This window comes from Dysidea avara, chromosome 6 (genome assembly GCF_963678975.1).
Source record: "Dysidea avara chromosome 6, odDysAvar1.4, whole genome shotgun sequence".
Lineage (NCBI taxonomy): Eukaryota > Metazoa > Porifera > Demospongiae > Dictyoceratida > Dysideidae > Dysidea > Dysidea avara.
Window position 1 is genome coordinate 39970269 of NC_089277.1, and position 24457 is coordinate 39994725.

Below are 24457 nucleotides of genomic sequence, written 5' to 3' on the forward strand. Positions count from 1 at the left end.
ATGCATTGTATGTACTGAGGTATGTCAAAAGGCACGTCTCGGGATGAAGCGACATCGAACAGTGAAAACATCAAGCCCATAGCCTTAGCTGTTATCGGGTTACGCTTGCCTGAAGACATCAGGCAGGCAGTTAGTCAGTAGAAAATTCCATTGAATAATAATTTTGTAACTATTTATTGGAAGCCTTTAGGATCATACTGAAGGCACTTTTGGGTTTGGTTATGCCTAACCAATACTGCCAAGATGCCAGGATGCAGTTGTGAAACTGGTTTTTGGGTGAATTTTTTGGCTAGGAAAACCCAAATCTCCATGATCCCTAATATACAGTACTACCATACTGTATGATAATAATAATAATGTGCACAGATGATATCAAGTTGATTAACAATAATAATAATGAACAACACTGGCAGTTAAATTACTAAGGCAATTCTGAGTGTTCACCATTTTTTCATTAAGATTTGACCTTACGGAATTATAGCTTGGCCACTGAAGTAGCAACTAACAGTTATGGAAGTCCTCACAAACTCTGACACTAGATTCCCAATGATTGTATATATCATTATCATTATTGTATTTACACTACACAAAATTTAATACACATGGCTTCTACACATGCTGCCCAACACCATATCATTCCAGAAGTGCATAAGTGATATTACATATGGTGCACACATAATGATTTTATGTACCTTGCCTGCTCCTTCTGAACTCTTCATTGAAGAAGCACTGATGCTTTTTGGGTTCTCCTTGGTCAAAAACTCATAATCATCTGAAGCTTTCTTGTCAGATATTCGAGGAAACAAAAGACTAATAGCTTCTTCTCCATCAACATCACTAGGAAGTATTAGAGTAGGCATAGCTTGATTAGAGGTGCTCCTCTCTTGTGAAGCACCACCATCATCATCATCACTCATCTCACCATCATCATCAGGACTACTTCTTGTTACATCATAACTACCACTAGTATGTAGTGTGTCCTCATTACTCTTAGTGACATCTCTGAAGTCACCATCAGGTCGTAAGATGTGCCACTGCTCCACCCACTCATTGGGGTGTGATAACATGGCTTCCCAGTGGTTCACCTCTGCATCCTATAGTGGATAATGTGTCATTGTGATATGCCATAGGATTATACCATAGAGACTACTTGTTAAGTAGTTGTTGTGAGATGCATTTCACATTTACACCAGTCCAAAAATTGCATGAATATTCTCTTTGTTACTTTTTGAGTGTAGGACTTATGCAACCGTAATATACAGCAGATTATATTGACTGACAAGCTGTTATGTTACCACCTGACATAGAAAATACCATGACATAAAAAGATAGTTAAAAAACAACAACAGAAAAACATCCCAGAGGTAGGTTCAATCCACCGACTTTTGGTTTATGAGTATTGAACTTCACCACGTTAGCACTGCTACCTGACAGGTTTCACTGTTTCTGCACTATTTAAACCTAATTATGAAGAGTATCTTGAAGACCAGAAGTAACCAAAGCTGAACAACACCCTGAGTTTTGCTTTTGATTTCAAGGCGAGCTAGGGTTGGAGTGAGCAAAGTGAACGTCCTGGTTAAGCCGGGCCAGCCCTATCTTGCCTTGAACTAACCATAAACTTGATTAGATATAACCAAGCCCAAAAGTGCCTTCAGTACGATCCTAAATGCTTCCAATAGATTGCTACGAAATTTTAAAATAATTATCAACAGAATATTTTACTGATTAACTGACTTACTAATGCCTTCAGACAAGCATAACTTGATAACAGCTAAGGCTACGAGCTTGATTTTTTCACTGTTTGACATTGCTTAGGTGCCTTTGGCTTACCGCAGTACATAATAATTCATGCATCATGAACCTACGTTTGTGCCCCATTTCTTTTTGCTGATAGCACAAGGTGTCAATTTGTGGTAGTGCTGCATGATGGCTTCCCTACGTTTGTAAATGGGAATCGTCTATATTTTCTGTGGCAACTACAGAGATGCTTCTTCTTTTCTTCTTCATTTGTAATCCTATGTAATTGCTGAAAGCGAAGTGTAATGGCCACTTCACCTTTGAATCAGTAATGGATAGCTGGGCACTTGTTTAGGAGAAAACATAAAGTCTGACAACATTCTTTCATTTGATGCGGTATGTGTGATTGTGTGGGGTTAACCAGTATAATAATGTTACAAAGTACACAGACAAGTACATAGGATTTAAACTAGGATTAAGGATCACAGAAAAAAGTACAGAAACAAGGAAGATCGTCTATACCTGCAGATACAAGTGGAAATTGGTATAGATTAAATGACCACTAGTATATCTGCAGGTGTAGGCAACCTCCGTTTTTTTTCTGTGATCCCTAATTGAACTTAAGACTCTTCATATTTCCTTACATGTATACTTGTAGCAGACAAGAGTTACCCATGTGACATAATATTATACCTGAGAGTCCATCCATGGTTTACTATCTGCAGTAGGTTGGGGTCCTAATCTTATCACTCCCATCGGATAAGTGATAAACTCAGCATCCCATACAGCAACTTCTAGAACATGATATGTTGATAGTGTGTCCATGGCAACCTTTTGAAACACCATCTCCTCATCATAGACAGGTTGAGTAACAGTTTGTGTTTGTTGGTGATTGTGAGCCTTGTTTTTACCGGGCCTCAGGAAACTGCAGTGAATAAAATGGTGTAATATTACACACACACACACACACACACAAGACCACAACACTACTCACCCCTTCACATATGACTTGTCATAAAACAAATCTTTGGCCTCCATGATGCGTACATGAAGACGACCATTAACTTGTTTCTTCTTTTTCTTCTTCCCTTCATCATCTTCTGGAGGTTCATAACGAAGTGACAACTTTAGTTCTCCAGCACTCTGGATCACTGACTGTTCCTACATTACAACATGTTAGAATACATTACTAGTGACTATTAACACTAACTGGTTGTAGTTGATAACTCTTCATGAACTTGCCACGAAGGTCCATCGTCCATAATGGTAACATCACCTCCCCAAGGAAATCTGCCTTGCTAAACCTGTTCCAATTCCAAACTGACACCCACAAAACTTTTCCAGTGAAGTCTCCACTTTCAGGAACGGTATACTATAATGAAGTACGGTATTTGTTAAGAGTTGCTATGCACAATAAGACAACCACATGAAAACAATATTTTAGTTTCACTTTTCCCAGTTAAGTAATCTGCTTATACATATAATGAAAATTGCCTATGGGTATTAGCAGTTAACACTTAAATGTTCACATAGATCAGTAAGTCAACCTTTAAATCATTTGATGTTTATTATTGTACTTATTGGTTCCTTGCAATGAATTGTGGTTACTGCCCCTCTCAATGATGATACACCATACAAGTTCCAAATATATATGCCACAACAAGCACAATATATTACGACTTGTATACCTCCCATGCTGTTTCCCATATTGGATCAGTTGTCTTCAATTCAACTTTAGTCTTCCTCTTGGTCAGTTTCTTATAATCTGGTAAGATGTAGCCCATAGCATAACTATGGAGGAGAGGATGGTAAATAGGTTAATAATAGTGACACACTTACGGGTATAATGTCTTGGAGCTCTTAGCAACCCCCAATCCTGTAGCCTTATCTACCATCACAATTAGTTTGTTGTGGTCATTGATGTACACCTAGGATCACGATAAAACATACAGATCAAGATCAAGACATGATAGTGTGCTGTGGTCATTGATGTACACCTAGTATCGTGATAAAACACACAGATCAAGACATGATAGTGTGTTGTGGTTATTGATGTACACCTAGCATCATGACAGATCAAGATGATCAAGACACACAACAGCGTGTTTTGTGGCTAAGAAAGCTGGTGTGCCACACCATGTTTCATCCACGCACATTATACCAAGCTTGAGCTCCTCTTCAAGTAATATTGTAATTGTTTACCTGGTAGGGTAGGCCACACATTGATCACATGAGTCATTTCCAACATATATATACATGACCAGATTTCATTTCTCATTCATTTTTTCTTCTTAAGAGCTTTGCACACTTCACAAAACTTAAAACACTTACAGTACCTTGAAAGTTGGCACAAACAAATGTACATAACAAGTTAACCGATAATATTCACATGCTTTTATGAATAATAATTATTTTCTGAAAAGATCAAAATTTTTTTTGTAATCACTACAGGGTATAATACACAGATTATCCATTGTAGTACAAACCTTTTAAGTAATTGAAGTAATCCTTTTGTTGGGAATGTACAGCCATTGTAACCACATTGCAGAATACTTTGAGTAGTGTTGTTGTTTGATCAACAACAGAAAGCGTCACTAATAATGCAATCAGTATAGGAAATCCTGAGAGACCCACCATTATACTCATTGTTTTACCCACCATTATACTCATTGTTTTACCCACCATTATACTCATTGTTTTACCCACCATTATACTCATTGTTTTACCAATTAGCACTACTCAAATTTTTTGTCTATTATGCTAAATATTTATACCTCAGTTCTCATTAAATTTGGAAAAATAATAATAAGTGGCCGAAGCACAAACTGTAAATCCTTACTTGTCAAAATACATTTCACAGAAAAGATCGATATACTCTAATAGAATAGTCAGCTACCTGATTATTCTATATAGTTACTGACTGTTCTATTAGAGAGTATATTTTTTTTCTGTGACATGCATTTTGATAAGCAAGAATTTATGGTATTGCACAAGTATTCTACCTATTATGCTAGCTCAATGCTTTTAGGCATCTATTGTGCTCATTATTATGCCAGCATAATTGGCGGGTCCCTATAGCCAGATCCTGAATATGAAAGAAAATAATATTACTCTATAACCTAAGTTAATTGTCTTAGCCCTAGTCTAGGTCAATATCCCCCTGGCTATGTTGTGATGTTCTGAGCCTGGAACAGCACAGCTCAAGCCATACCATACTGTTACCAGGTTATACAAATAAACCAGCTACTAAGTAAAACATGCACACAAAAAGTTAATAAAGTTGTCTAGGATACAAACCAGCGACATCAACACCTAAACCCTGAACCGCTGTTAGTTGGCTCACCTCACTTAATATATCCACCTTATAGCTAAATAAAAGTCTTACAAGCTATATAAGCAAATTACACATGCAGAGTAGTTTGTTGCAAAGTTAAGGTCCTTAAATGTTCAAGGGACTAGAATACTATCGATAGCTAGCTGTGAAATAAGTAGTTGAAATAATTTCTTCAGAGCTTTGTTAATCATTATACCAACTACGTAGATCCCTAGTAGGTTAAATAGTTTTAAGAATTTGTAATTCTGCAGAAAGACTAGCAGTATACACTTAGCTATAGTTGCTGATTCACAACACAACGTTTCTATCTTGTACATGTTCAAACCATGCATACATGCTGTGCTTGGATTGAATTTAATGTTATTGAAGATGTGGTGTGAAAATTTACTACAAAATGTATAATTGAAATGAAGTTAGAAATGTGGAAATGTAATAACACATCATAGTCTAGTGACAGCTTATTTCTTTAGCCACACCTACATACTATGCGTTAAGCATACGTGGAGCTACACCCATTTATCAGTAGGCATATTGGAGTCTAAAGGTATGACATATCCGTTGCTATCTGCAGTGAAGTCACATCCATGAATTGATTATTATTTAACATACCAATCAATGCAATTAAATACATACACGAAATATACGTATAAATGCAGTTATTGTATGAGTCTAGTATAGCAGCAAACAGCTTCTTTTGTGAGCCATACCCACTTTTATAGGCAATGTGATATTGATATGCATGAAGCAATGTTAAGGTTACAGGATACTTTCAAGTTCCAGAAATAATTTTTTTGTTTGTAACAACTTGCATGTAAAAATTACTTACGCATTGTTTGCTCATGAAATGCCACATGGCACAGAAAGACGCTCGTGTTTCTTGTCATTTTCACTTTGATGTAGCAGGGATAGAGTGTATATAATACAATGATGACAACTAACAAAACTCTAACAAGTGTGTAAAGACTGATACAACAAGTGTGAATTATTACTACTCAAAAGAGAGATCCTCTGGCCTGAGTCAAGTATACTGGCATAATGGGTGAGAAGCAGCGAACATAATACTATATATGGGCGTGATAGCACATAGTACACCACCTGTGTAGCACCTGTGCACTTGAGTGCATACTACACGTTCCTCTGTTGTATGTGATATGTATGAGATAATGGGTCAGGTTTGCTCCATTAAATAATTAAATGTGAACTATCAAGACATGCCACACAGGAAGAAACATCTTCATAATGGTTATTACAGCAACTTATGAACTATATTGAATGGCACATAATTAATATGTTAATGACCTTAAAATTGTATATCACTTCGTAAAAACAAAATTGAGTCAGCCCTAATATAAATCTGATATTTTCCTCCAAGAACTTCTCTACATGGTGTATACATAGTGCGAGCTACTATAAAAGATGATAGACTGGGTGATGTTGGTGAAAACTTATTGGTAATGTATGGAATTATTCACATTAATAAAACATGCAAATAATTTGTGACGATATAGTTGAGCGTAGAATCATTTTAGTAAAACACACACTGCATGTCTAAGTGGTTGCAAGGCCATGCATGGTGTGTGGCTAGACAACCCATCCACCTCCCATTAAATCTCATTTATAAAAGCAACTAGTTTTTAGCAGGAGTGATTAGGCCTGAATCCATGTTGTAGAGGGTTTAAGATATTTAGTGACATAAAGTAGGATATTATATGGTGAAAGATAATATGTTACATTGACTGATGTCGGTGAGATTGCTTGATAGTTTGCAGGAATACTTTGATTTCCCCAGCTTCTTGAATACAGGGGTAATGTTATGCAAACCTGGGAGAGTAGCATGTTCTATGGATGGATAGTAAATAGCCTGTAACACAAGAGCGATTTGCTGTGCTCAAAGCATAGGACCACAATCCTTGGCTGGATTCAACCTCACTAGCAGTAGTTGGATACCATGGATTCAAAAATTGAGGTCTTGTATTGAAGGGCAGACAGAATAATCTAGCGACGATGTATTTGATAAATTTAGACTGAAATTGAATATTCAGAAAATGAGCCTTATGCTTTGCATCAGCACAAATATTTTCTCCATCCCTTCCTGTGTTATTCTTCCTTTTTGTCATTATGTATGACCAAAATCTTTTTTTACTTGCAGAAGAATAAGTTGGTACAATAGTTGACTTCATTTCTTGCTTGCTTGTTGTCACACAGGTATGTGTAGCTACTGTCATACAGATGTTTTCTCAGTTTCAATTTCTGCTTGATTGGCAGATTAGTCCATGGTAACTTGTCATAGGATCTTGCAAGTTTAGATGGAATATGGTTTTTTGAATAGCATCTTTTAGAAGCAGCCAATTGTTCTCTTAGTTCTGTAAAGGGTCTGAAGTATTAAAATGCTCTTGAAATTCTTGGAGCTCATTTTTTGAACCAAGTATATCACCTCTATGATAAGGAGCTTTCTTGTTGATCGAGGGATGCTTGCAGTTGATGGAAAATGTTACTATCTCATGATCGGATATCCCAAGGTCTTTAATTAGAGATGGTGCCGATGCAAATACAATGTCTAATACATTCTAGTTAGTGAATTGACAAACAATTCTAACTTGTGGTCATTTACGATATCAATAAAAACTTCATTCAAGCCATGAACTGAAGCAACAAAACTGAAATATTGTAGTTCAACCCTTATATGGCACCGTTGTCTGTCATGGTACACAACTTTGCAGTTGTTTTGTAGCTCCAAGGTATGCTTGATCGGTTTGCCAGTTGATTTGCAAAAAAAAAAGCCAACCCATCGTGACTTTATTGACTGATCATTTGTTATAAAACATTCTGTACCTGTATAGATATTGTAAGCTACCCAATTACTTAACATGATATTATAATAGTGGAGCATCCAAAAATACTTACACTGTTGATCACTTTCAGAATTCCTACATGTCTATATAACTACTGCCTAACTTAAGGAAACAGACTTACATGACCAATTTCTATACAAGTTATAACATAGCTGCCATACTAACACCGAGAGTATTACATTCTTTATCCATCTTCACATCATGTAATGTCAAGGAAGTGGCTTTCTTTACAGCCACTCCACTCCACTGCTCCAGTTATAAATTTTAAATACGATTACTACATACTAAAATTTATAAGTACTTTTAGGTTAAACAATATAGCATAGCAGATTTGTAAAGCAGCCCCAGCTCACAAGATCTGTTTTGTGCCATTTGTATACTACATCATTGAATGATGCCAAATTTGATCAACAGAGTTGATGAAATAAAATGAGATTTTATGAAAACAGGTACATGCTACATACAATAAATGCAGCGTCGTCTCATGAGAGTGCGAGCAATAAAAACTTGCTAAATAAAGGACATGGTACCCATTTCGCTCGTGAGTATTCATCCCATTTCGTTTGGGATTCAGGCAGTTTCCATCACTAGCTATATAGCTACACATCAAGTCGCGGGAGAGTATCTGCACTTCACAAGTGCTCAAAGGCCGGATATGCCAATGTCACTAAAGAAGAGAAATCCATGTTAAAATAGCCTAGCTTTGAATAAGGACATAGCTGAATTTAAAATCAGTGCTGTAATCAAATTATAGTACAATGCAGATAATATAGATATAAGAATTAAACGAACCTTCAAATGTATTTCTCCTTGTACAGTTGCCAACTTATTTCTCTTCACCATTACTCCTGGAGGATAAGGGACAACCGGTGGATTATTAGTTACTTTGGTAGTGTCATCTTCATTCTGTGCACAAAATCACAAGTTTATAATCACCATGAAAACCAATATTTGTTTCCAGTCTGCCATTTGACCAACAGGATGCATATGTATATATGGGATAAACAAATAAGTACACAAAAAATTGGAATTTTCAACTAGAGTAGGGACCATAGCACATCGATAAAAAGTACTGAAACAAGTGGAGTAATGCACGATATTAAATCACAGCAAAACATTAAGAAGTGTTATATCCCTACTGTGCTCTTCTTTTGGTATCTTGAGCACAGTAGGGATATAAAACTTCTTATTGTTTTACCGCGTGCACTACTCCAGCTTGTTTTAGTACATTTTATCGATGTGCCATGGTCCCTACTCTAGTTGAAAATTCTGTATTTGTTTGTTAACTTCTTTTGAAAAATAATAAAATTATTATGACTGGTGGTGAAACCACGCATACCACATCAAAAGAAAGAAATGGTGCCGCGCGTCCCAGCTACCAATTATCGTCTGAAAAGTGAAGCATCCATTACGCTTCGTTGTCAGCTATGTTCAACCCATTACACAGCATTATGAATCAAGAACTGTTCGACAAGCACCTCTGCAATCAAAGTAGCCACTATGAAAAATACGGATGATTTCCATTTCGAAGGGAAGCCATCACATGCTACTGCAAAATTGAGCTGTCAGCTAAGATGAATGGGACACAAAGGAGGACACTGGTAAGTCCATGAAGAATGCACTGTACGTACTGCGGTATGCCAAAAGGCACCTCTCTGGCCAAAGCAGCATCGAACAGTGAAAAAAAATCAAGCCCGTAGCCTTAGCTTATCGAGTTACGCTTGTCTAAGGCATTAGTCAGTTATTCAGTCAATCGGTCAGTCAGTCAGTTACTCAGTCAGTAGAAAATTCCGTTCACTATTGTTTTAAAAAAATTCCATAGCAACTTGTTGAAAGCGTTTCGGGTAAATTTGAAAGCTTGTTTGGGCTTAGTTTTACCTAACCAATACTGCCTCATCATCACCAGGGAAAAGTGAGGTTGGTTTTTGGGTGATGTTTTCTGATGTGAAAACCTTTGTGGTCCATACTATACAGTACTATAGTACTGTATGATGTTGTACAGTACTATCGTACTGTATGATGTTGTAATAGTTGTGTTGTTTGAACATTAAATGCTTCAAAAATCACTAGATTCATGATTTTATGGATACTATTGTCACTATACGTATATACTGTATGCTTGGTTCCCTTTAAGTCCAAAAATTAATGCTTTTGATTTTAAACTAATTAGTGAGTGGTTTAAAGGAGGTACCTAGCTGTGTTACACACATCTGTATACAACTGATTTGTAACAGTAGTGGCAACCTTTGATGTACTCACACACTATACTACAACAAACAGTTCTTACTAGCTCCTCCTCCTCCTCCTCACCATCATCTACAGTATTACTGACAATCATTATGGACATGGCTGGTTCTGGGAGTGGCTCAGTGATGCCCAGTGTATCAGGTTGATCATCAGGTTTAGTAACTGGTTCAACCTGACCACCAGCATCTGCTGGTCCACTAGCCATAACTGGTTGTTCTGGTTGAGTGGTGGTAGCCTCTGAAGACTTGGAGGTTGGAGCAGGTTGGTCATTATCTAAAATTAGTTTATCAAGGCAAAATATTAGTACTGTAGTAGTAAGAGGGTAATAGCCTGTAGAACCATCTGCGATCAGGATCAAAATCAATTTAACTACCAAGGATCAAATTTACACTGAATTAAGCAATCAACAAGTCATAGAAAGCAATAATCAAGCTAGAGAATATGTGTTAAATTGTCAAGCAATCAAGATACATTTCTGTTGATCAAAAATCTTGGATCTGGTCATATATGGTTCTACAGGACTATCGATAGTGGCTACCACTTGTAAGAAATACTACACTGTTCCCTGTATAAATTACCATTAGATGGAGCTTTGTCTGAGGTTTGTTGTTGTTGCTGCTGCTGCTCTTCTTGTTTCTCATTTTGCTTTTCCTGTTCCTTTGGCTGCTTTAGTTTTTCTTGTGTTTGCTGCTGATTCTTTTTATTCCTTTCACGGAAGGACACTCGTAGCACATGGGTTGGGTCAACACAGCGGTTCAATACTTCTTCGCCAGCTTGTAGTATTCTATCAAAAAAACCACTTTGCTAATGGATAGAATTAAGACTTCTGATAGAATGTGTTATGATTTGGGAATAGAATGTCACACAGATATACAAAGTGCTACATATAGTCATTGGGAAAAAACACACTTTGTGATCAAAAGGTAGAACATAAGCACACATGTAACAATCATCACTGAGGTCATTTCAGAAGAAAAATAAGTAACAGTATAGCTAACCATTGTACAGTTATAGTTACCCAGTGCTATATTACAGTGACTACAAGATTCCGGTAAGTGACTGACTGACTGTATTATTATAACAGTATCATAACACAGGATGTATGGCTATCTTTTCCTACAATATATATAGCTAGCAGCCAGAGGATTACATCATTGTAGCTATAGAAACTGTAGTTTACCAATATACCACAGGTATGCAATGTTTATTATTGTTACCAGTAGTTACTATTCCATTAGAGAACCACAAGATCATGAATATGACATAATACTGGCCACAAACAGCACTCCACAAAAATAGACTTTTACCCATCTAAGCCCCAAGATCATCACTGCATGTCACAAACACTCAGAAAACAGACCATAATGATATGTACTGTATATACTGAAGTTATTTGCAATGCTATCCCAAATTGGCCTCATTCAGCTAGTGACATTTAATATATCCTCAGAGATGAAATATAGGATGCAGTTCTTTGTAATTGTATTAGGGAATTTTACTACCTACAGAAACCTGTACAATACCCTTCCTATTATCACATTACTACCACTTAATCATTATTACAGAGACATCATGGTAAAGAAGTCATTCTGACGTTATGTATACACCACTGAAATTCATATGTAGCTAAATTAGTAAGAAATGATCTATCCTTAAGCTCACATTTCAAAAGATCATGGACTTTTTATTTTTAAGTAGATTTTATACAAATGCCTATACTTTTGCATACTAGAAACTATACAGGATAGGCATAACATATGTACACACATAGAGGAGTCTGGGGCACACCCACCATACCTGGTCATTTAAGCTGAAATGGACAAAGTGGTCAAACGTACTAAAACATTCCTATTATCACAGTTTTCCCAAAACAGTGCTATGTACAGCACAACTTTAAGCTCTTCACTAATGTTTACTATAGACATGTAATAAACAGCTACAGTAAATTGAACAATAGTAAGTAGAGTATGTAGAGTATGTAGAGTATGTAGGAGGGACTTATTTCCAAGTACCAGTTAACCGAATGACAGACTAATGCATTGATCAAGTGATCAGTTATCATCTTCCTGGTAGCTAGTAAGGCTTTAAAGTATGTATCATAACCTAATGGTGACTTGCCATTAACACGGTCTTCTTTCTACAGATGTACTATGCCATAAATTATCTGATTTGTAAGGAAGTAATACCAGGTACAATCCTTATAACAGAGCTACTGCTAAGTTGCATGGATTTCAGCTTAACCATGATCACACCAGTAATACTTAAATGCACTTAAACCACTGAAGTGTAAAAATCTATAGATTCCTAAACTCTTTCAAGTGCCATGACCTGTTTAGAGGCCAAAATACACACACACTGATACACAAAAATGATAAATCAGGCTACAATTCAATATTAGGAGTAAACGATTCTTGCCAACTATTAATTTTACTAACAATATTAGACAGGCAGTTGGAAAATAGAATATCACTTCACCATAAGTTACTGGCTAGCTATGGTATTGTCCAAGCGCAACGTCGCACTTGCTCACACACGTAATTTTGCTCGAGGTTTTAAAAAGAGCTAATTAAGGGACGTGGCAACTGTTTTGCTCGCGATTCCATGAGCGAAACACCTGCCACGTTGTCTCACAAGCAAAACAGTTGCCACACCCCTTAATTAGTGATTTTTTTAAAAATCTCGAGCAAAAGTGTGTGTGCGAGCGAGTGCGATGTTGCGCTTGGGTAGTACCGTATATGTTTCAAAAGATTTTCACAGCTGCCTGCACAGTAATATAATAAGATTATTTATTGTTATCGTTCTCAGAGTAGCTGTAAGGTTTGAGGTTAATTGCATATTAGTAATAGTCTCATGCCAGACTACCTTTATGTGGTCTGAGAAGAGACTAATGCTATGCAATAGTTATTTTAGGGCCTCTAAGTATACACAATAGAATGCATCACTTATTCAGAGTTAGGGAAGTTACTTTGAAGAAGACATTATTCATTGCCCAGTAATGAGAAAAGTAATAATAGCTAATGAATAATAAAGTTCAATAATATTATGATACAACACTCAAAGCTAGGTGAGTCCAGCATAGCCATTATTGATATTTAAAGGCGCCTGTATATCAGCTAAACTTGATGTAATATAATAATATTAAGTTACTTTTCATTTGGAATACTATAACGTATTACATAGCTGTAAGAAGTCAGGATAATTATAAAATAATCAACCACATGTCACAAATACCAACTATGTAACTTTAGCTATTTTGTACTGTATCTAAAAATGTCTCCATTGCCAGCGGACAGTGTTGAGCAACATAGCTAGTATATCACCAAGACTTGATAACTCTTGATAGGTGGTCTCTTTGTGAAATTGCAAGTATGGCCACAATTACAACAATGTACTAATGTGACTTGTTGTTCAAGTATGATTGGAATCTTATTCATTTAGACATCACATACTTACTGCAATTTGCAGCTTTACAACAACACGTGTTAGTTAACAGCTTTATAGCGATCAGCACTGAAGGTCTACAGCAACTTGTGCTGCAGCCTTTGAATCTAGTCAGTCAATAATTATATAGTTAACAGAGATCAATACTAGCTAGCTAGCTAGCTATTGCAGTAAAATGACTGAACTTACATGCGTTTTTCACACAGAGTACACATCCAGGTATGCACAAACGAGTAGCGCCGGTCCTGTTTGCATACCCACTCAGAACAGGTGGGACATACCGCGCCCTTGTTGTTAATTATTCCAAACCGAACACCACAGCGAGCACAGACGGAGCTATCAGCACTGGCCGCCGATTGCCGCGACTTGTAATTCTCTAACTCATTCTCAATATCATCTCGAAGTTGCCTGCATGAGAGGAAACACAAACTATAGAAAATGTATCGTGTTACTAAGCTGTAGTTACTTGAGGCGAAGTTCTTCAGAACGCTGTAACTGTAAGTCCTCGTTAACTGTAGCGCGAAAATTACTCTCCTCTTCCTCAGTGAGGAAAGTCAAGTCAACAACCTTTGAGTTTCCACCCTGAGACATTTAGTCCACTTCTAACTGTGTAGTAAGTCACCGATCAACTGTTAAGTACTTTACGGCCAGGAAAGCCATAGGAAAGTCCACCGGGTTTTACGTTGCATCATATGTAACAGCGCGTGGGCGTTTAATCTACACTGTACACGAGACTCTGTCGGTAGGTCACAGAATCGAGTACAAAATTTAAGTAGGGGCGTGGTCCCAATCGAAACGGCAACTCGTTTGCATCTGGCGGCGCCCGCCTATTTGCAAAAAAAGAATAACAATAACAGCAACATGGTACATACATTAGGCCAGACAAACTTGATTAATTGTTTCTCATCCCCGCCCGCATCTTTTTTTACCCCACACCACCTCTAATTTCATTATTGCTGTATTTTGATGCTAAGAAGGCCAACTAACAACAGACAACTTGATTTAGAGTAGCTATTTTCTTTACTAATAAATAATGAAAATGACCTCCCACCCGCAATGAAAATCCAAAATTAATTTTTGTGGATGAGCCGGAAACAAGTAACCAAGTTTGCTTGGCCTTATCTAGCTACTTGTACTATAAACTATACTACTACAACTACACACTGCAAACCTATAACTAAGGGAAGAAAGAGGGTCTCTGGTTAAACTCTAGTGTTCAAAATTTGTAGCGTGTTACAGAAATCAGAACACTTCCGTTTGACAACACCTGTGACTGTGTATTGCATGATTGCTATTATTAAATCCTTAATAATAATAACAATATTACTACGTGTCACGTGGTTCACTCAATACGCGAATGTTCAGTCGAAACAGAAGCAAAAATGTCTGTAACATTCTTTCTTTTGTCCATTATCTTATTGAAGGTTAAGTAATCATTTAAAGTCTCTAGGGGTAATCCAAATGCTGCAGCACATGTGACCTTCAGTGCTGGCCTTAAACTGCTAATAATAACACCAATCAGTAATATGTAGAAGAGTTTGTCATGAAGTTTTGTGAAGATGCATCATGATGATTAAGGTATAGGATAATACTATGTATAGCTACATAGTATAATATGATTAAGGCTGCTTGTAGTCGACAATAGGGTGTTCTTAAGATGGAGGTACTGTCTGTACTGGTGTAGTAAAGAACATTGTAGTTTCTTTATTTATTATTTTGAGCTGTTAACCTATTTCTAGAACTAGTATTACTGATATGATTATTAGATAAGTCATTATTGTGACCATCAATGTTTAATTACACTCCTTAACCAAAGGAGCGGGCACCACCAAATTAGCTGCAGTGGTGCTACTTGTGATGTAAGCAAATACCTGTGTTCTGGGGATGTTTGTGCTAAGACATCAAAACTATAACACAGCACGAACCCATTGTCACATTAGCTGGCCTAAGGGGAAGCCAGCCAATGGAATGGAGTCAGCAGCAAAGTGTCTCCTCTGTCAAGCCTTTAGTGCAGAGTAATTTCATACGGTAATGGAATTCTGAATTCATGTTTTGGGTAGTCATAGTCTCCCTAGTATTGTTCAAGGGAAGCTACACAAGTCTGTTCTTTGCTGGGTCTATAAAATTTATATAATAGTGATGTAGTAGTAGTAGAGTGCTGCAGTATCAGAGTTCTGAAGTGTCACAGTGCTAACTAACTTGTAGCAGCTTGTTGATTTTCTCAACACCAACCTCCCTAATGACATCGTGTCATTACAATATGATCGTCAGGTTTCCTGTTGCAGGATAGATTGCTAATTTAATCAAACGTTTAATTGAGAGTTTGTAGCATTGGGAGTACTGAACTGTAACTCCCTGGGCTACATTCTGATATATCCAGGGAAACTCACCAATCAGCAGGCTACATGTCCAGGCAGCTCCTTTGATAGGATCTGTTATCCAAAATATCATCTTGGGTCCATCAGTGAATCATTGTCAGTTGCTACAATTTCAAAACTGTGCAGTGTGACTCATGTTTCCCTTGAACAAGTCTCTGACTACTATTGAGAGTTGCAATGGCTTAACTTATTCACTTTCGCTTGGCTCGTGTTATGTTCCATCAATATCATGCATCCACAGGAGCATGGTTTTGTCACCTGTTCAGTTTGGAACCCTATGCCACCTTACTTTGCACATTCTAATGAACTCGGTTGTCTCAAACTCAGAAGTATGCAAGACACCATAATAAATTATGGAACCATCTTTTATTTGTTTCGTATTTATTTTATTAAAGCTTTTATAGCACAAGTGCTGCAGGTTCTGGTATAACTGTTAATAATTTTATGTTTCAGATCCCATCCTCATTACTATATGTCTCAATTTGGTCATTATGTAATGCCATATACAAGCCTCAATTTGATTCCTTCTACTGAAGTAGCACTGTACTTTAAACACATATACAAAAGCCCATACAACTGGCCAGCTAATTATATAAATCAATTGTAAGGATTAATACATGGATGAGTTAGATTTCGCCATGGAAACCACTCAGATGGAAAGTGTTTTGTTATCCTTGCTATGATGCTATTCTATGAGTTGAAAGCATTTCTGCATTTGGCTTAAGGTGAGAACTAGTGCTATATAATATTATAGCTTATTCACAAATGTATTTTCGAATACAGACCACACCCTGAGCCACACTTTATAAACAAATTACCCATCTATAGGTCTTCAGTAAACTCTGTAATTATACTATAAGTTATAAATACACATTAAACTTACGTAACCAAAATTCTCCATGGTAGCTATCAGAGTGTACACGTGCCAGCTGCTTAATTAATTGAATCTTTCAGGCATGCATATTATAATATCTATAACAGTGTACTGATATTGGCTTGTATGATCACACGGTGCAGGTGCAGGCTATTAGCCTACTACAGATTAGGGACCTGCTGATTATGCTGACATAATTATGAGCATAATAGCCAAATAGGTGCCTGAAAGCATTGAGCATAATGCTAGCATAATAGGAAGAATATTTCAGCCATACTACAATTCCTAACTACATATCACAGAAAAAGATTGATATACTCTAATAGAACAGTCAATAACTCTAATAGAACAACCAGGCACCTGACTGTTCTATTAGAGTATATCGATCTTTTCTGTCACATGCAGTTGTGAAGAGCAAAGATTTGCTTCAGCCACTTATTATGTGCCCATAACTGCAAATTTATTAACAAAACATGGGAAATGAGGCATAAAGCTTGAGCATAATTTGAGCACAATAGGTAAAAATTTTGAGCAGTGCAGCATAGGTAAAATTTTGAACATAATAGCAGGGGCGGATCCAGAGTTTCGAAAGAGGGGGGGCACCTTTCTGAAAAACAGTTGAAGACCAAAAAAACTTGCTGAAAACCAGTTGAAGACCAAAAAAAAAAAAAAAAAAAAGGTCACAACAATAATAGCTAGTTATCCTTACCAACTATATCACGTCTGTTATGTAAAATAAAATCCTATTTGTAGCTTCATAGGTAAGCTACACTGCCTCATGAACATTGTGACTGCTTTATTAGAGTAATTGACTGCTCTATTAGAGTATCTCGATCTTGTATGCAATTTCTTGAAGGGGGGGGGGGCATTTGCCCCAAATGCCCCATCCTGGATCCGCCACTGAATAGGTGGGTGCCTACTACAGATTGGAATTAAACTATAACGCGGGGCATTCAATTTATTGCATGATATAATATGTGTGTATGTCCTCAGTCCTTTGGCTTACAGTTGAGACTCCTGTGGGCTGTGGCTCTCACTTGAATTAACTGAATCCCACAATCAAAACTATCTAGTGTTATAGTAGGAATTAATTTGAAACTTGGATTAAATTAACTATAATGATATAATTTATCATCTGGACAAATGCTAGACCACATCACCAAGGCACTGTCAACCACATTAAAGGCTAGTAAGTTGAAGATCAAAACACATCAAAGGCTTTTATATACACCCTGTAACATGTGCACTTGTGGTCTACCTGATGTTTATGCTCAAAGCCCCAACTCACTGCCTGAGGGCCTCAGGCTGAGGGTAGACAATTCCCTAACCTTCTGCCTGAAGTCCACAGTCCCCATTCCACCCAAGAGCTGACACATCAGGCAGACCACCCGTGCACGTGTTACAATGTTACTGGGAGAGTCACCTTCAATTTAACAAATTTTTTTTGTCCAATGTAGCTAGAGAGAATGCAGTATGATGCAAGCATTCACCAAAATATTATCTGCCAAATTCTATCTCCACCCAGTTAATAAACTTTCCAAAATTTAAAATTTAGCGTTGTATACAATACAAAAATTGTAGAGATAGATATAGCTAGGAGATTGAAATACATAACACTGCCAAATACAATTGGTCTACACACATTGTAGATGTCATCATCTTCATCAGCAAAACATCATCCTTACTCTATGTGTACATGATACAACCTGAATATTGTTTTGTAAAGATTTCATGTCTCAGTGAACTGATTACAACCCTCCTGTCACACATACTTATTACATAGTTAGTATATAGATGTGCTATGAAAAGTGGTTCAAGGTGGTACATTTAAGTTATACACTTACTGCTTTATGAAAACTAGTCAATGTACAGAATGTATACAACAGAGCATTGTTGCATAAGATGTAAACAAGTGTACAACAAAATGTAATTATGAATATTTACAACTACAACTACAAAAGCATAATATAAAGCATACAATTAAGCAGGAACTACCACCGGCTTCATTAAAGAGTGGAGCAAATGCCACTCATCAATCCACTCCTCTGGACGAGCTACCATCGTCTCCCATTGGCTAACTTCACTCCCATCACTATCCATCCATTCATTTTTGTTTCCAGGTTGTGGCTTGGGTCCAAGTCTAATACCACCTACAAATTCATTAGTGTTACGATGTGGTTCCCATATTGTGATCTCCAGTACTCTATCATATGATAACTCCACATCTGTCACTTTGTCAAATTGGAACTTGGCTGTGTAGCATGGGCTATCACCACCATGGACAACTTCGGATTTGAAACTTTCTTTTTTGTTCCGTGGTAGCAGTGAACTACAAAACAAACAACCACTTGGTGAAGTACGTATTGTCTAAATTATACAAGTCGTGCATGCATCACACAACACAGGTGACCACCATAGCACAACTGTTAGTATTAGACTAAGTGGAACCATTAATTCATTGAACATGTGATCAATTATTACCAATCAAATTATCACATGTCACAGTGAGCAGGCTCAAGAGGACATTTTCAATACCCTCTACATCTTCATCTGTGCTGACACCTGATTCTCTGTTGCTGGGTTACTTTACTGTGAGAGTGCCCTAGGACATAGTTAAGTTCCCATTGTAAATGTTGTGGTAGGCTAAAAGTGTCTTAACATCTTAAACCCACATAGTCCAGAAAACTGGATTTAAAACGTGTATATACCTTGTACAAAATACCATAACTTTTGATGCATCTCATCCTATGGCTTTGCAATACTTGCGATGTAACATATGATACCTAAGGTTTTACCCTAACACTAAACAGTTTGGCCAACACTAAACATGTAAATAGGTAACGAAACAAACAAACCCTTTACATATCTTTATAAAATGATTCATAACTGTTGCTCCTATGCAATAGGCTACGTTTGCTTTGCTGTTATATTTTCTATCAGACTCACGTGAGTAAACCCACAATTAAAATTAAAAACGTGGCAAGAATTCTGAAACATGGAAACACAACTCACTGTTGTTCATCACTTCATAACAAGTAAGCTGCTGTAGTTACAGTGTTCATTTAACCTTCTCCAAGTAGCCCAGTGAACATTTTGATCAATGTGTTGGTTTACACTATATGAATTAAGTTACCTCACCCAACACTGCATTACATGCCCATAATTTTATTGTGTAAACATGGATTCCCCAAAAGTTCTCCTACGGTTAAGGGTTAAATGTAGTGTTAGCCTCAGCTAAGTGATGCATCAGTTAGCCAGTAACAAAAAAAAAAAAGTTTTAAAAAAATCTATCGAAAACATTACAGATTACTCTAAAGCACATTTGGCCTTGATTATGCCTAACCAATACTGCCAAGCTGTCACTCAAGCAGCATAGATCACTTGATTGTTCAAGGAAGAGCTGGATCTGCTCCAGGAACAAAGTATCATTGTCTCAGTCATTAAGGTGACTGAATGGTGTACACCAACTATAGTAACTCATGTCAAAGAAGGGCTCGGATTGCATTAGAGTGTGTGTTGACTTAATCATTACATACAAAATGAAAAATTACATTTGATACCTGCTGAAGCAAGGTGACTGGATCTGCGAAAACCTGACACAATTGTACAAGCCTAAATTTATAATTGAATACAATGGGTGAAATACTTGCATATTATTGAAATTTTTTGAATGTTTTGTTCATAGGGAAGAAAAATTCTAACAACAATAAAACCTGGATATTATCTCATTCGCTCACTGAAGAGGAACTCGACCATTTTTTGTTTTATTGCAGTACACTCAAGGATATGTAAGTTATGTGTATTTGTTTGTCACATCAAAGCAATTAGCATGCAATCAATCCTTCTTAACTGATTTCACCTTTGTATGTAGTGAAGAAAAGTGATACAAGGAAAAAAAAGATATGATTCACCTATTCATGGCAAACATGATGGACATTTCAGGTCCACATGTCATTGAGTCGTAAGTACCAACAGTTTAGGGCTCGAAATAACATTGACAATCAGCCAATTTCTGGTCAATAATTGCATATTGACTGGTTAATTTTATTGTTGGACACTGCACTGCGGCTGGATAAATCAGAGTGCTACATATATACACAACTGTTGGAGAGCAGCCTTACTGAGGCAGTGATATTTAATTAAGCTGTTTGTTTATGTTTTGTGGCCACAAACTTTACCTCAAGTCAAAACAGTGAGGTTTGAACAGCAGCCTACTTGTACTTGTCAGCTATGAATGTGCAAAATGAATTTAAAACCATGTTATCCAGTGTTACCTTTGACTTGGGGGATGCATGAAGTTTTGTTGTACTTGGCTAGAAACAGAGATGGTTACATTACTTGTGGCATGACTATAGCATCTTGAGTACTGAAAGCTTAAAACTGGGCACCACTAGTGCCCATTAGACAAAGAAAGATAACTGTGTAAACAATGCTATTGTGATATATTATGTTAGAGTACCTGAGAGCTCTCTACTGTCTATCACCTATAGCAGAACAATATAATTGCTGGATGGCAGATTAATTCTTTCAAGAAATAAAAGGTTGTTTTTACTTGCTAGACAATATCATAATATATGACAAGCCAGCAATAATTGCAGTATGTATTTGGGTAGGCAAAATCGTACATTTGGTCAAACCCATGTAACTTTCATCAAAGCCATTGGCAAGCAATTGTATACATTCTCTGATCACGAATGCAGTACACCGACTTCAGATCTTTTCTGTCCAGCAGGCTTTTGTTTTTGACACCCACAAAATGTTGAGGTACAACTACGTACTGGACATGGGAAGTAGTCAAATGTCATGTGAGGCCTGCAGCATTTTGTATTGTCAGAGATCACAATACTTTGAATACCATTATCAATAGCCATCCTCCACACAAGACAGAGAACTCCAAATTACAATTCCTCTGTACCCGGTTGATGGTGTACAACTTTACAACAAGGCATACATATGCACTTCGATGAGCTTTCATGCCACCCAGTCTAAGAAGAGGACTCGTTTGTAGAGAATCCGTTGTGTATAGACAACACAATATAGCAAAAGACAATGTAAAGACAGCTGGCCAGCTTAAAGCCATCATCTTGAAAGAATTCCAAGTGCACAGAAAGTGAACTGTCAGAATCATGTAAATTGTATTGTGCGTACAGCACCATCTTATGGTTGACAAGGACCGCATTGTGTATGGTTGCTATTTGCTGATAACTTACAAAAATGCTAGCCAGTAAAAAATATAGTCCACAATTTAGGGGCTTAATACATGTAGTGATTAATCTATGTGTATATTATGTGTGTGCATGCCAAACTAACCATTGAATGAATGTTGCATCACCATGAAATAGATTTAGTTGTCTAGCCTGCTGTACAGAAACATGAAGGCAACCTTTGGTTCTCTTTTTCGGGTTTTTTCCCTTCTTGGCATCAAATTGTAACATCACTCTGATGTCACCAGCTTGTGGAGGTGGTGTACAAATCTATAGTGGTAACAGTCAGAAATATTGAAATGAAATATGAAATATCATTTGTCAGTATTTGGTAACACATTATAGTCATGTAAAATGTTGTGAGCCTTGGCAAGAATGTGAGTAAACATTGAAGATGCAGTCTTTCAGAATACTGGAAGGACAAGAATTAGATTTGAGAGTGTAGTTGGATTATGGGTGTTAATCACTGGATTAGAGAATGGGGAAGGGAGGAAGGGACACTGCCTAGGTTTTAAAATGGAAGAATAAAGTATGATAATTGAAGCATCAGGGCAGCCTTGCAAGGACACAACACATGCTCATTATTTGACTTTTAAATGCTAGCCAGGCTGATAACATTAACTAAGACTGCAGTCCAGCAGTAAGGGCTGTATACCTATACAATTCCAGCTCTGGAAAACAGTCACTACTAACTTTCATGGTAAAATGGTTAGCCAAATGGTGCAGCAGCCCTGTGTTGGTGTTATTAAGATTAACAAACAGTTGGTTTTCAAACTCATGCCACTTCATAAAGTTCTTTGGTACAGTACAAACAGTGTATGTAGTGCATGTGCTGGTATTGTATACCAAATATATGGAGTTTGATGACAGTGACTTACCTGTTGACTAAAACAAGACACATTATCATCGTCTTTTACTGTGATTATCGGTAGTTGGTTGGTAGTGAACACATCAGTAGAATCATCAGGATGAGTGAGTACAAAATTAGGTGTACACTTAATATCTTCATCTATCACAGCATCATTGATATCATCGACTGTCTCATCCACTGACAAGGTTACAGGTAGTGGGTTCATGTTGTGTCTCAGTGTGTGTGTAATCACACATTCACCGGGGGTATTGACAACACTCATCCAATGTGATAACTCATTTTCTGAACTGTCCATGTAACTTAACTGCTTTTTGTGATGGGGACGTGGTCCCAACCTTAGACCACCAATGAAATCATAGTGTTTGGTGTTCTTTGTTGAATTCCACACTGTTAACTCAATCACTCTATTTTTACGAAGGTCTTCCAACTTTAGGTGGTCAAACACAAATTGTTCATTCCATTCTGGATTACTACTATCCTTCAACACTTTGGTCTTGAACTTCTTTCTGTAGTCTGGTAGAAGATGGCTACAGCAGGAAGACACGAAATAGAGCATACTACTCCTAATACAGTGTATACTAGTCAGTAAACTACTCATTTTACTACTCACTATACTAGTCAGTAGACTACTCAGTATACTAGTCAGTAAACCACTCACCATTTCACTACAGGATTACAGGTCAATTCAGTTTGCAGTAGATTATGACCACTGATAATAGTGACCACAAGATCTCCCTTCTGTTTTTTGTCATTGGTAATGTTAAACTGTAGTGACACCTTCAACTGTCCACGATCTTTTGACTGACTGGTATCATCATGGCTCTGTGGATTAACACTCATTAGTACAAATCTCATTGATCTGAACTTTGTTTCACTGCGTACTGAAGCAATTATTGCATTCAAGCATTACAGTACAGGTTCTTTTATCACCAGAAAATACCATTACTTCCTCTTGGATACAACTATACCCTAGATTTACATTGTCCAACAACACAACCACGTCACATGATACGATGGTAGTTGTGCATGTGACAGTTTAAAGGTCCACTGAAATGGAAAATTCACTTACCATTATATTGAATAAATAGGTTGTTTGTATCTGCAATGCACAAAAAAAAACTTTTAAAATAATTCAATTATGTTGTTGTACCGAGATATGTAGCCACAAAGTCTTAGACTAGTTATGCCATGTTGTGATGCAAGACAAAGAACCGGAAGTACTGATATTACACACTTTGCAATGGGAAAGGTAGATAAATAGTGAAAGTCTTAACGTGCAGGTGGTAATACTAAGCTATCTTTTTCAACTTCATAGTGTTCCAAGATTAGTTGAACGTTCTGCTGGAAAACAGTAGCGGAGTTGTTCTGTAGTTTACTGTAGCAGCTCGGCCTGTGTGCTTTGTTTGCACTATCAAAGCTCACGCTTCATTATGCTTCACTGAAGTACGTAAGATTAGTTTGATTTATTTACAAAGCTGGGTTAGCAGTACCATGAAACAAGCAGTGGTATCTATATCAC

General features: G+C 37.1%; 2 protein-coding genes across 8 annotated transcripts in view; both read right to left on the minus strand.

The window, feature by feature from the left end:
• The window catches only part of LOC136258991 (uncharacterized), a 28223-nt gene extending 13944 nt beyond the window's left edge, over positions 1-14279 (minus strand). The window contains exons 1-11 of the mRNA XM_066052396.1: positions 14078-14279; positions 13801-14019; positions 10749-10954; positions 10211-10443; positions 8716-8829; positions 3577-3665; positions 3426-3528; positions 2948-3109; positions 2732-2898; positions 2431-2662; positions 693-1094 (exon numbers count right to left, since the gene is read on the minus strand). Of these exons, the coding sequence (XP_065908468.1) occupies positions 693-1094; positions 2431-2662; positions 2732-2898; positions 2948-3109; positions 3426-3528; positions 3577-3665; positions 8716-8829; positions 10211-10443; positions 10749-10954; positions 13801-14019; positions 14078-14202 (2052 nt within the window). The 5' untranslated portion in view covers positions 14203-14279. The remainder of the gene's footprint in view (positions 1-692; positions 1095-2430; positions 2663-2731; positions 2899-2947; positions 3110-3425; positions 3529-3576; positions 3666-8715; positions 8830-10210; positions 10444-10748; positions 10955-13800; positions 14020-14077) is intronic.
• Positions 14280-18646: 4367 nt separating this feature from the next.
• LOC136258990 (uncharacterized) overlaps positions 18647-24457 on the minus strand; it is an 87697-nt gene continuing 81886 nt past the window's right edge. For all 7 annotated transcript variants that reach the window (XM_066052386.1, XM_066052394.1, XM_066052391.1 and 4 more), the window contains 4 exons: positions 23597-23760; positions 22946-23465; positions 22174-22337; positions 18647-19192 (listed from right to left, as the gene is read on the minus strand). In XM_066052386.1, coding sequence (XP_065908458.1) covers positions 18844-19192; positions 22174-22337; positions 22946-23465; positions 23597-23760 — 1197 coding nt within the window. In that variant the 3' untranslated portion in view covers positions 18647-18843. The remainder of the gene's footprint in view (positions 19193-22173; positions 22338-22945; positions 23466-23596; positions 23761-24457) is intronic.